The sequence below is a fragment of the Aethalodelphis obliquidens genome, unplaced genomic scaffold (genome assembly GCF_003676395.1).
Source record: "Aethalodelphis obliquidens isolate GAN/ISIS:26980383/991018 unplaced genomic scaffold, ASM367639v1 scaffold15, whole genome shotgun sequence".
In the NCBI taxonomy this organism is placed as follows: Eukaryota; Metazoa; Chordata; class Mammalia; order Artiodactyla; family Delphinidae; genus Aethalodelphis; species Aethalodelphis obliquidens.
The window spans coordinates 11,938,246-11,952,635 of NW_020837959.1; the positions used below are offsets into that span (position 1 = coordinate 11,938,246).

Here is a 14,390-nt window from a genome sequence, read left to right on the forward strand (position 1 = left end):
GACCCAACTCTATGCTGACTACAAGAATCAGACCGCAAATGTAAAGACATAAATTGGTTAAAAGGAAAGGGATGGAAAAAGGCATAGCATGCTAACATTAATAATTTTTTCAAAAACTGAAATGATTAAATTAGTATCAAAGTAGACATGAGAAGAATATCACGTGTATTTATTTCACAAATACACTTTATACACCCGTGTTTAATCTTCCCTATTTTCATAACTTCTTATGACAAAGGAGTCAATTAATTAAGAGGATATAAAAATCTGAAGTATTTATATACTTAATAACAGAACTTCAAAGTACGTGAAGCAAAAACTGATCAAACTGCAAGGAGAAACAGACAAATCCACAATTATGGTTGGAGACTTTAATACCTCTCACTCAATAACTAACAGAACATATAGACAGAATTCACTAAGGATGCAGATGATTTGAACAGCACTATCAACCAACATGATCTAACTGCCATAGATGGAATGCTCTGTCCCACCCACAGAATGAGCATTCAAGTACACATAAAACATATACCAAAATAAACCATATTCTGGGCCATTAAAGAGATATCAGTAAATTATTTAAAAGTCCTCATGTCATACAAACTACATTCTCCAGCAACCACAGAATTAAATTAAAACTCAAACACAGAAAGAACTGGGAAAATCCTTATGTTTGGAAACAAAATAAACATGAGTCAAAGGACAATCTAATTTCCAAGGGGAAATTAGAAAGTATTTTAAACTGAAAGTGAAAACACAATAAACTAAAATTTGTGGGATGCTACTAAAAACCTTTTAATTTAAAAATAAACTATCGGTACAGAATTCATCTATATGCAAGCTAGAATATTAGAAAATTCACAAAAGCAAAATTTTAAAAATTGTCCACCACCAAGAGATCATGGTTAACACTTTAATGAAGTTGTTCTCAGAACTGAGCTTGTATCACATTCACCCTAAGAGCTTGTTAAAACATATACTATGGGGGGGCTCTGCTCCCGGACTTCCTCATCTGGGTGAGGACCTGAGACTCTGCACTGCTCAGGTGATGCTGACGCTGCTTGCTGGCCTGGGGAGTGTGCTTTAAGACCCAGTACCTTCATGTATATCCCTTCCACATTTTTTTTGAAGAGCGATGTGCGTGGATATAAACATACATACACTTTTTAAAAACCCAAATGAGGTCATAGTGTTTATAACCTACTTTTTGCTTTTTAGTCAATGATTTCTATCTTTCTATTCTGTAAACTTTTCTTCTCAACAAATAATCACACTCTATTCAAATTCCTTCATGTGAATAAAGAATGTCCTTACTGTGATCTGTCAAAACTAACCTCCAATCCAGGACCATGCTTCATATCTGATTATGTCCATTAAGTCTCTCTTAATCTAGCCTCATCCCCTACACCACCACCACCACCACCCGTTAACAAAAACAAAACAACAACAAAAAATTGACTGCTGAAGGAATGCACGAATAAAATTTGAACTGAAAAATTGAGGGTACGTTTTTATTCATTTACAAGGAAAGCTCTAAATAAAAAGGAATTAAAGATAGATCTGTAAACCAAAGTATGAAATGAAATGTATAAAGAGGGCCATCTTTATGCATTAGCGCATTAAACGCATTAGGCAGTGTCTGATATCCCAGATGTATGCAAAGGAAAGTTTTGGAATAAAACTAGAACTTAATATTACAATGCAATGCCTGGGGCTTCAGGGGGCCTTTGCCTCCAGGGAAATTTTAACCTTTGGGAACCTTTATTTTTTAAGAAGCGCTCAGCAGCAGACTTCAGGCATGGTACTTATAACAATCAATTACTCGGTTTTAACTAATTTAAAATCATTTGTTTAATTTGCATTAGCTTTGAAAATTTCAGTTCAAAGGATTTCACGTGGGTATTCTGGTGACTTAATTGGATTTCCCCCCCTTTAATCTATAGTTTGCTTCTTCTGTTTTTTTTTTGTTTGTTGTTTATATCATCTTTTTAAATTTTTTTAAATTTATTTATTTTTGGCTGCATTGGGTCTTTGTTGCTGCACGTGGACTTTCTCTAGTTGCGGGGAGTGGAGGCTACTCTTCGTTGCGGCGCGCGGGCTTCTCATTGCCGTGGCTTCTCTTGTTGTGGGGCACGGGCTCTAGGGCACGCAGGCTTCAGCAGTTGTGGCACACGGGCTCAGCAGTTGTGGCTTGCAGGCTCTAGAGCGCAGGCTCAGTAGTTATGGCGCACGGGCTTAGTTGCTCCGCAGCATGTGGGATCCTCCCGGACCAGGGCTCAAACCTGTGTCCCCTGCATTGGCAGGCAGATTCTTAACCACTGCACCACCAGGGAAGTCCCGCTCCTTCTGTTTTAATTTTCTTTTTTTCTCCCGTCTAAAACTGTCTAATTTAAAAGAACACACAGATGCTTAAAACTACTGAAAACAAACGTACAGCTTTATTAATTGGCAAATTATTAAATGGCAAATACCCTTGTATCCATTAACCAAGTCAAGAAACAGAACTCTGTCAGCCATCTTATCCTAAAACCAGCCCCCTCCCTCTAAAAGTAACCACTACCTAGGGTTTTACAGTAACCACGAACATTTCTTGATGTTTTATTTCACGAAGTGGTGCATCTTTTAGTCTTCCTTATTTTCAAAAATGTTACGTCCTTCAAGTATCTTTTCACCTATAGTTTCTTCCTCCATCCCTCTCTCTTCCTTCTAGTTTATCTGAGTAATTTCTGAGTCTGGATTTTGCAGACTGCACACTCATGGTGCCATTCAACACGCTCTTCTATCCTCCTTACTGAGTACAATTTGCCAGCTGGATCCAACTGGTCCCTTTGGCAAGGCCATACATGGTATGTTGGGAGGAACACACTTAAGTTTTTGGTTTTCTGGTATTTGTTTTTTTTGTTTTTGTGTGTGTGTGTGTGGTACGCGGGCTTCTCACTGTTGTGGCCTCTCCCGTTGCGGAGCACAAGCTCCGGACGCGCAGGCTCAGCGGCCATGGCTCACGGGCCCAGCCGCTCCGCGGCATGTGGGATTTTCCCAGACCGGGGCACGAGCCCATGTCCCCTGCATCGGCAGGCGGACTCTCAACCACTGCGCCACCAGGGAAGCCCCTGGTATTTGTTTTTTAGTATCATGACTGTGATACCTTTCTGTTACTCATTTTTATGTGCAAACTGTTTCCTAACCTTCTGAGAAGAAAGTATGGTTCACGGTAGCTTTCCTACCTTCCCAGAGCTTCCTCTTCTATTAATTTTGAGCAGTGTTAAAAAACATGGTGGCTTGCTCTCCGAGACTTCCTGCCTCTGTTTCCCTCCCCTTCTCTATTATTCCTCTCTATTGTCCTTCCCTGGCTCAATTTCACTCCCATTCTCCATAGTTTCTCCTAAGTGGTGGCCTGTCCCGGAAGGTCAGTTACTGCTCACTGGAGCTGGAATGTTCCAGCACCGTCAGGCCTCTCAGCTTCCACTGTTCTTCTCAAACTGTCCCCCTGGGATTTCTAGTGGCTCTTTGGGGGTTCTCTTCTCCATTCCATCAGATGCCCTGCTGCTCCCCTCTGTTTCCTCCCATACAGACTCTGAGAGCAGACCTTGTGTCTGGCTGACGTTTCATCTCCGACTGCTTGTACTTTGGGATCTAGGGCTTACACTCTGACACCTAGTTTTGCCATAAATGTTGTCCACGGGTTTTTGATGTTGTTAAGTAGCTGTTTTTATGTGGGTCCTGGGTTTGGGAAGATCCAAAAACTATGATTCCACTTCTACCTTCTCAAGACTATCCATTTTAGAAACCTATTTCCAGATATTTTTTTAAACCAAATTGTTTTAAGATGTAGCCTTCATTAGTCACATATGGTGGAGCCAACAGGTTAGGAGACAGCTGCCATTGAAAAGATGGTTTGTTACAACCACTGAAAAGATGGTTTGTTACGTGTGGTTCCCAGGAGGAGGGGGGCAGGCCACACCATGCAGGGCCATGCGGGGAAGCACCAGGTCTGCCAGGAGGCAGAAACGGTGAGGACAACACATGGGAAGGAGGCTTTACCGTGGTTTCCATGGGAAAAGACAAGGTAAGTCAGGGTAAGCAGCTTAGGATTGGCTAGCTTGAGTCATCTTAGCGGGCTCTGGGGTGTAGGGCCGTCTCTAGGTGTCTGACACCGGCCCTGGGATGATTAAGGCAGAGGAATTCTGTCTCCTGCAGTGTAAGAGCGAGATAGAAGAGGTGGTTCAGAGTATGGCCTCTGGACTGGTTCATTTCCATATGGGAGGTATGCCGGCAGGGGAAGCATTTGCTATGTCTAAGAACTGGCTAATCCTGGGAAGGGCAGTCTCTCCTCAGTCAACAAGGCCTCAAATGCTGAAACATCAAGAACACAGAAAATAAGAAAATGCTGAAGGAAAAGATCGGTGGTTCTCAGGGGCTCAGAGGGGAGAGAGGTGCAGTGGGGATTTTCAGGGCAGTGAAACTACTCTTGTTGGTATTGTAATGGTGGATATATGTCATTATACATTTGTCAAAACTTATAGAATGTACAACGCAAAGAAGGAACCCTAATTTGAACTTGGAACTGTAATGATAATGTAGTAATACTCGCTCATCGATTGTAACACAGCATCACAGTAATGTATGACGTTAAGGATAGGGGCACTGTGCATGGGGAGACAGCATAGGGGATCTCTCTTCTCTCTTTACTTTCTGCTCATTTTTTCTGTAAACCTAAAGCTGCTCTAAAAACCGAAGTCTATTAATTAAAAAACAAACTGACAACAAACGAAACCCCATATAGCTTCCTTCCAGCTTAAGAAATAGAATATTACCCGTAGCCATATTTTTCCAGCGAGCTGCCTTTCCCCGGACTCTCTGGGACCTGCCCTGTCACCGCAGCCACTATCAGGCCGAACCATGGCGCTGCTCTGTGTGGTGACCGGGCGGCTCCACCACCCCACCTCTGCTGGCTTCCCAAACTTTCCTCTGTCCTTGGGTCTGCAGTGCTCTTCACCCTTCACACCTGGCATGTTCCACAAAGAGCCCCTCCTGGTCTCAGATGTCCACAGGCCCCCAGGAAGAAGCAAAGTCAGAAGCCTGCAACTAAGCATAGACGAAGGAGGCCTGTCTGATCCCAGAGGGGCTGGGAAACCACCAGTTAGTGATGTCTGTCATCCCAGGTAGGTGTACGTTCTATGACCTCAAGGCTCCTAGAAAGCATGCTTGCTGCTGTGGACTGAACTGTGTCCCTCAAATTCCTGTGTTGAAGCCTTGACCCCCAATGTGACTGTATCTAGAGACAGGGACTTTAGAAGGTAATTAAGGTTAATGATGTCATATGGGTGGGGCCCTGAGCTAACAGGACCGCAGCCTTATAAGAAGAGAAAGAGATGTCTCTCTCTCTCTGCTCTGAGACACAGTGAGAAGGTGGCCGTCTACAAGCCAGAAAAAGAATCCTCACCAGAATCTGATCACGCTGATACCCTGATCTTGGACTCCAATACTGAAAGAAATGAAACATCTGTTGTTCAAGCCACCTACTCTATGGTATTTTGTTATGGCAGCTTAAGCTAAGACACCTGTCAAGGGTAAAACTTTTTTCCTGGCATAAAGAAGATTATAAAATGAATGAAAAGATGCCAGTTTTCTTCCTGAGCTTTACCAGTATTTTTTTTAATTTATTTAATTTATTTATTTATTTATTTTTGGCTGTGTTGGGTCTTAGTTGCTGCCCGTGAGCTTTCTCAAGCTGCGGTGAGCAGGAGCTACTCTTCGTTGCTGCGTGTGCACTTCTCATTGCTGTGGCTTCTCTTGTTGCAGAGCACGGGCTCTAGGCACGTGGGCTTAGTAGTTGTGGCACACAGGCTCAGCAGTTGTGGCTCACGGGCTCTAGGGCGCAGGCTCAGTAGTTGTGGCGCACTAGCTTAGTTGCTCCGTGGCATGTGGGATCTTCCCGGACCACAGCTCAAACCCGTGTCCCCTGCATTGGCAGGCAGATTCTTAACCACTGCACCACCAGGGAAGTCCCTTTACCAGTATTTATTTATACAAAACCAGAATTGTTTATCAGATCACTGAGCATTGTAGCTTTCATGAAATATTGGCAGGCCAGCCTCACTGGTTTCCGAGGCAGAATGCAAGAATAAAATACAGCAGATAGCTGACTGACTGCTATGCCGGGAAGCCTGCTGGGGTCAACACTGCAAAGTATCTGAATTAATCCTCATGATAACCTTGTAAAATAGTCATTTATTAATCCCAATTTTTTCAGATAAAGTACAAAATCAAAGAAGTTCAGAATCTACCCAGTTGCCAAATGACAAAGCAAATGTTTAAACAGAGGTTTACAGGCCATAACACAGAGCTGTTCCCACTCTCCCCAACAGGTCCACGAGATAAATCTTACATATACAACCACCTCTGCTGGCCAGGTGTGCGCAGCTCTTTGAGATGGGGAGATGTGAGGAAAGGCAGCCCAGTGAAGCAGAGAGAACTTGCATCGCCTGCGACGGATCTGTGTTTGACTCATGGTAATAAACCTGGTTATGCAGTTCATACTGAATTTGCTCACTGTAAAACATGGATAATAAAGTACCTACCTCGGAGAAATGTTATAAAGCAGAGACTGGTAAACAAAGGCCTATGGGCCAAATCCAGCCTATGACCTGTTTTGCTACAGCGCAAAGAGCAAAGACAGGATTTTAAGTGGTTGGGGGAAAAAAAAAAATCAAAAGTAGCCATATATTTCATGACGTGTGAAAACTCTACGAAATTCAAACGTCCACGCCCATAACTAAAGTTTTACCGGAACCCAAGCACAATCATTCATTTACATTATCTACGGCTGCCTTGCCCTGAAGTGGCAGAGCTGGGCAGTTGCAACAGAGACGGTATGGGTTGCAAAGCCTAACATGTTTACTCACTGGCTTTTTCTGCCGACCCCTGCTGTGAAGAACGAACGATGTGAAGTTAAGTTTATAGCAGAGTCCACGGAACACAGTAGAAGCCCAAGAACAGTGAGCTCTCTGCATCCACCCCAATGGCAACCCAACATCTCTCTGGCCTTTCACCAGCCTTCAGACTCTAGGTACCCATTAGCTGGCATGTTAAGGGTCTTGATTCCTAAGATCAAGAATAGCGTCTCTGCCATGGGAAGGCAAATCAATGAAAAAAAAAAAAGCCGATTAAAAGACTTCTCTACTTCTGTGGGGCAATCCCACGGGGCAGCTGCCTGGACTCAAGGACAACACGTGCCCGACTTGCATGTAAACACAGCAATCAACTCTATTAATTGACAAGCCATGGGACAAGTCTAATTGAGGGTAGAGCACAATTGATTACTTACTAATTATCACTAGTTTATTTCCAATCTTGAGAAACACATCTTAGACCAGGGAAAGCACTCATTCTCCCCTTAAGCTTTTTCAAACCCTTACTATAAAGAATGCTCTGACATGGGCTATTTACGTGATAGAAGTGATGAGAAAGGGGTGAAAGGCTGAGCTGCAGTGCGAGTTGCCTGAACTTACCATCCAGGGACAAAGGTCCACAACCTTGCACGCTGGGGATCTTGGGGGAACAACTAGCTTCCTGTGTATTACGTAGAGATAAATGGGCAAAACCAGTTGTGACAGCCCATGTCTGGGCATTTTGAGAGTAACCATGCTTCCTGCTGGTTTGTCAGATATGTGAGCAGCCTCCCAAAAGAAGCCTGGCAGAGGTGATAATCACAACAGTAGTATTAAAAATAATAACGACAACACGTCATTGCAGCATTATTCACAACAAGCAAGGGGGAAGCAACCTCAATGTCCATCAACAGATGAGTGGGTAAGCAAAATGTGGTCTATCCACACAATGCAGTATTATTCAGCCTTTCTTGGACCTCCCTGGTGGCGCAGTGGTTAAGAATCCACCTGCCAATGCAGGGGACACGGGTTCGAGCTCTGGTCCTGGAAGATCCCACATGCCACGGAGCAACCTAAGCCCGTGCGCCACAACTACTGAGCCTGCGCTCTAGAGCCCGCGAGCCACAACTACTGAAGCCCTCACACCTAGAGCCTGTGCTCTGCAACAAGAGAAGCCACCACAATGAGAAGCCCGCACACCACAACGAAGAGTAGCCCCCGCTCGCCACAACTAGAGGAAGCCGGAGCCTGGCAACCAAGAGCCAATGCAGCCAAAAATAAATATTAAGAGAAAAAAAATACATTCTGACACATGCTCCAACACGGATGGACCTTGAGGACATTACACTAAGTGAAATAAGCCAGACCGAAAACAACAAATAATGTATGATGCCACTTATAGGAGGTATCCAAAGTGGTCGAACTCATAGAAACAGAAAGTAGAATGGTAGCTACCGGGGCTGGGGAAGAGGAAAGGAAGCTGTTGTTTAATGGGTATGGAGTTTCAGTTTTACATGATGAAAATGTTCTAGAGACCTACTGCACAACAATGAATACAGTTAACACCACTGTACTGCTATAGACTTACTTGAAAATGGTTAAGATGATAAATTTCATGTTATCTGTGTTTGACCACAAAAAACTGTAATGATGAAAATGATGATGATAGTTTCCATAACTAATACTTTCTGAACACTACATACATAGTTCCCAGACCCCGGGCTACATGCTGACAGATACCGTGTTTGATCGTTTCAAAAACCCCACGAGATGGGCACCATCGTCCCCATTTTACCTTCAGGCAAAGTGAGACACTGGAAGGCCAGCAACCTGCCCCAGTCACCCCGCTGCTAAGAGGCAAAGCAGGGGTTTGGGGGCTGGCAGTCCGACCCACCACTATGATACAACAGCCAGCTAGGAAGTCAGCACTGACAGAATCTGGGAAGCAGACAAAAACCCTATGATGTAAATCTTAAATCTTCAAGCAAGTTTATCTGAGAGCAGAGGTGAAATGCAGCTAGTGTTCACTAGTCTCACACGTGAGTGGCTTTCCCTCAGTTCATCCAATCGAGACTCGTCCTAGGTTCTTCCAAAACAGATTCCATCAGCCAGCCTCTGGGTGCTTTTTGGTCATGATTTCTGTTCCTGTGTGCTTTTAGTTCACTGCATTTTGGGGGTAAACTTTTATTGAAGATGTGTGTGTGTGTGTGTGTGTGTGTGTGTGTGTACACACATTACAAGTGTACGTGTTACAAGTGTATGGCTCACTGAATTTTTACAAACTGATTGCATCCATAGAGCAAGCACTGAGATCAAGAAAAAGAACATGGCCAGGACCCCAGAAGCCCTCCTTGTACCCATTTGCACCATCCCACCTAATACCACAGATCGATTTTGTTAAAACAACCTACTTTGAAAATTACATGAAATTAGCTTTCACGTTGCGATGTGAAATTGACATAGAGCAAAATACAGAGACAGGGTCAGAGCAGGATGGTGACCAAGAGCATTTAGAAAGATCTGAACTTGAATCCTGGATCTATCACTGCTCAGCTGTCTGCCTGGTTGAAAAGGACTTACTCTTTAAGCCTTAGCTTCCTTATCAGAAAAAGGAGGTATAATGGGCTAGGATAAAGGAACCGGAATAAACAAAACAGTGTACATAAACCTATTATGATGCCTTGAACAGAGCTATTACTTCCTAGAGCACGTGTTGGCAAACTACAGCTTCCTATTTTATAAATAAAGTTTTACTGGAACAAATCCATGCCGATTCATTTACACTACAAGGGTAGAACTGAAAGCTGGAGTAGAGACTCTCTGGCATGAAACGTCTATTCTAATATTCACTATCTGGCCCTTGACTAAAGTTTGCTGATCCCTGCTCTAGAATATGGGCCATGTTTGCTGTTGTGTCCACAGGAACTAGAGCAGCCTGGTGCATGGTGAGCACTCAGGTAGTGGCCTTTATTTGCAACAATTATCTCTTTCTTTTAGTTATCATTAATGGGTTTAGGGAATTTTTCAGTTGAACACATTCCTAAACAATATGATAAGGAAACGGTGAAATCACAAAAATGAAGCCTGATAAAACTTGAAACAAGTCAGCCCTGGAGGTACCCTGAAAGATTAACAGGTCTGTAAACGCTTGCAAAAGAGAAGCACCCAAGGTCAACACAAAAGGCACTGAACTTGAGGTCAGAAAAATGGGGTTAGAATCCTAGCTCTGCCATTAGCTAACTGGTTGACCCAGATGCGGAACGATTCTCAGTCTTGGTACCCTCACCACTGCTAATTTACGGTTGAGAAAAGAAACTCCAGCAGGATCGGAACGGGACAAGACTGGAGTCAGGAAAGCCGTTGGGACCCTGACTTATGCAGGCAGCGTTGCTAGAAATAATGAGAGAACAAATCTTCAAGTGTCTTGAGAATCCTTATTTTAACATAAAACAAGTTTATGAAACAATGGTCCACTGACCTGGCTACACTGTATGATAATTATTTGTTTCCTTGTCAACCTTCCTAAGCAGGCTCGTCTAATGACTGGAAACAGTAACTGTTACTTGCTAGCTGTCCCTTCATATCAGGTGTCTTCTGCCGTATGAAGTGTGATGCAGGACGCGGCACTGGCACAAAATAATCGCTCGATGCATAAATGAATGTGGAATTAGATGTGGCCCTTCTGCGGTCGTCTGCCACATCAGAAAGAGGACAGGGAGTCAGGGCAGCTTCGAGCTAACATAAGCACTAGAAAACGGCAAAGAGGGCTTAGAGGTTAGATGCATGTCTCGAAAACACGATTTGTGCACGTCTTCAAGTGCAGGCTCAGTTCCCGCCAGCCATTCCCAGACGCTGCATCAGTCCCAGCCAGCACCATCTCCAGCCCGATACCATGAACCCCGAACAGCTCTCCTGACTCTCGTCCAATTCCAATCTGGCTACAGTTGTCTTTCTAAGCCATAAATCAGACCATATCACACTCCCTTTATTTTTTATTCATTTCATTATTTATTTATTTATGGCCGTGCCTCGCACGCGGCTTGTGGGAGCTTAGCTCCCCAACCAGGGCTTGAACCCAGGTCCATGGCAGTGAAAGCCCATGTCCTAACCACTGGGCCACCAGGGAATTCCCCCCACGCTCCCTTTAAAATGCATTACCAGCTTCCTAAACACATTAGCTCGGTGCAGAACTGTGCCGTCCCATACAAGGGCCGCTAGCTACACGTGACCACTGAGCACCTGAGATACAGCTGGTCTGGCTGTGAGTGTCACATACATATCAGATTCAAAGACTTAGCAGGAAAAAAGTGTAAAATCTGTTATTCGTAGGTTTTCAGACTGATCACATGTTGAAATGATAATGATTTTAGATGTGTTAAATCAAATTAAACAGGCTATTAAATTAATTTCACTTTTTAAAAACTTTTTGAACATAACTGCTAGAAAACTTGAAATTAAGTGAGTGGTTCATCTTCCGTTTCTACTAGATAGCAATGGGGCAGAAAGCCCTTCCGTATAGACCTGGCTCCGGTTCTCTCTCTCACCTCCATCAGCAGAGCCCTGCTCCCTCACCTCTAAACTTCAGCCTTCTCTGCAGGTTTCTGAATAGCCCACTTGCTGTCTGGTCTTTGGGCATCTGGTGCTCCCCCTCCCTGGAACATTCTATCAGGTCAACTCCTCCTGGCCTCATAGGACTCTGTCTCGCAGTATCTGTGAAGGATTTCCTGAACACAAATGCTGTTTGTTGCTCCCACTGCCCAACGCCCCCAGGCTCCAGTGGACCACCTGCCACATGTCCTGAACTGGCCACTGACTCAGTCCGATGCCCCACCTGGATTATACATTCTCTCCCTCTCACTCCTGTTGGATCCCCAGTGCAGGGGCCAGCAAAAGTTCCAGGCACTCAGTGTGCACGGAATAGAAATGCAGTCCATGAACTTACACCCTAACAGGGTGTCTCATAAGAGGTAGACTAGGATACAGCCTTAAGAAAGTACCATCGGCCAAAAGAGAAAAAAGAACGGTGCTCTATGTTCTAAATGTGGGGCTCAAATCAGTGAGACCTTTTCAAAGAACGACATGACACATCTAGCAAACTTTAAGATGCTCAAACCCACGGATGATGCAACTTCCATGCCTGTGGATCTGAACTACTGAGAGAAACCCCTGACCATGAACGCAAACATGAACGTATCAGTATGTTCACTGGAGCACCATTTGTAAAAGCACATGATTCAGTACAACCTAAGCATCCCACCCTTTACAGCCAGGCTTGTAAGTTACGGCACATCCATTCAGCAGAACAGCATGAAACTGTGAAAAGGAAGGAAGCGGATTCTATGTGCTGAAGAGGAAAGATGTCCAGGATATATGAACGGTGTGTGGGTGGAGTACAGGGCACTGTGTATTGTTTCCTCACATTATCGTATTTCAAAAATATGTGTCTGTTGGGCTTCCCTGGTGGAGCAGTGGTTGAGAGTCCGCCTACCGATGCGGGGGGTTCGTGCCCCGGCATGCCGCGGAGCGGCTGGGCCCGTGAGTCATGGCTGCTGAGCCTGCACATCCGGAGCCTGTGCTCCGCAACGAGAGAGGCCACGGCAGTGAGAGGCCCGTGTACCGCAAAAAAAAAAAAAAAAAAAAAAAGTGTCTGTTGAAACACAACATTGTTAACTATACCCTAATATAAAAATAAAATAAATGCAACTAACACAACATTGTTAATCAACTATACCCCAGTATAAACAAAAATTACGTGTTTGTGTACACATATACACAGACTCTGATCAGAAGGATACACAAGACACTGGTGATGGAGGTTCTTAGAGGGAGAGGTGGAGGGAGATGGGGAGGCGGGACAGCCTGCACTGTGTATTCTCTTTGAACTTGCTAATCATATGCACACAAAAACAGATTAACAAGGGCTTTCTGGGTACCTTTTCTGTTGTACATTTCCGTATGGCCAAGGAAGGTCCCAATTATTTCCCTCCCCCAAGTCGAACAGACAGTAAAACAGCAACATCCCATGGACGTCACCTACCGTGATCTTCTTGTGGTCGGGAAACTCGAGGCCAAAATAATCTCCTTCCACGAGGTTCAGGTGGCTGCACACCGCATCCAGCAGCACTTTCCCCGGGGCTCTTTGCTGGGAACAGAAACAGCGGGAGTTACGCCCTCTGAGACAGGCAACTGGGGACGCACACCGTGGCTCCCACTACAGGAAGCCTCTTCATGCCCGAGTCTGTAACCGCTCGCCACCAAGCACCGCCACTACACCCTGGTCACCGGCCCCGTGCCCACCACCAATTCCCTTCTCATGTTGCCCTCACACTTAGGTGCTGACCTCTGCCATCTTCTCCCTACCCCAAGGCCAGGCACTACCCCCCTTAAAAATAACAGGCAAATGCCATATGATATCACTTATATGTGGAATCTAAAATATGCGACAAATGAACTTATCTGTGAAACAGACTCACAGACAGAGAGAGCAAACCTGTGGCTGCTGGGGGGAGGGGGGTGGAGGAGTGATGGATTGGGAGTTTGGGATCAGCAGATGCAGACTCATACACACAATGGATGAACGACAAGGTCCTACTGCATCGCACAGGGAACCATACTCAGTACCCTGTGATCAATCACGGTGGAAAAGAATATGAAAAAGAATGTATATATGTGTACAACTGAAACTCTTTGCTGTACAGCAGAACTTAACACACCACTGTAAATACTTAATAAATTACAGAAATAACACTTTATTTTTTTATAGCAGTTTTCGGTTTACAGAAAATTGAGCAGGAAGTACGTGGGGAGAATTCTCACACACCTCTCCCCACCACACCCAGGGCCCCACTTACTAACATCTTGGGTTAGTATGGTACATTTGTTACAATCGTTGAGCCAATACTGATACATCATCACCATCCGAAGTCCATACTTTACGCTGGGATTCACTCTTTGTGCTGTATCGTTCTACGGATTTCAACAAATGCATACTATCACAGAGCCCCCATAACCGGATCACACAAGAGAGTTTCACCAGCCTAAACATCCCCTGTGCTCCCTTCGTCCGCGCTCACCACCCCCCAAACTCCTGGCAACCACTGATCGTTTTATTGTCTCTCCAGTTTTGCCTCTTCTAGAATGTCGTGTAGTTGGAATTGTATAGAATGTTGCCTTTTCAGATTGGCTTCTTTCACTTAGCAGTATGCATTGAAGTTTCCTCCATTCTTTTTATGGATGACTAATACACCACTGTGTGGATGGACCACAGCTTGTTTACCCATTCACTTGCTGAAGGACATCTCGGTTGCCCAAGTCTGGGCAATTGTGAATAAAGCCGCTATTAACATTTGTGTGCATTTCTGTAACTTGTCAGCTCATGATCCCATGCCCTTTTTGTGGCAGCTGAAAGCCTGTCCCTGTTCCTCTTGCTTCCCCCTCCACCCCCGGCCAAATGTGGCAGAATGTACGGCTTTCTTCTCTAGACTTTGCATAAACTCTCAT

General features: G+C 44.6%; 1 protein-coding gene across 2 annotated transcripts in view; it reads right to left on the reverse strand.

The window, feature by feature from the left end:
- Positions 1–14,390, reverse strand: part of FARP1 (FERM, ARH/RhoGEF and pleckstrin domain protein 1) — a 288,333-nt gene that overhangs the window by 92,622 nt on the left and 181,321 nt on the right. For both annotated transcript variants that reach the window (XM_027115951.1, XM_027115952.1), the window contains exon 3: positions 12,928–13,032. In XM_027115951.1, the coding sequence (XP_026971752.1) occupies positions 12,928–13,032 (105 nt within the window). The remainder of the gene's footprint in view (positions 1–12,927; positions 13,033–14,390) is intronic.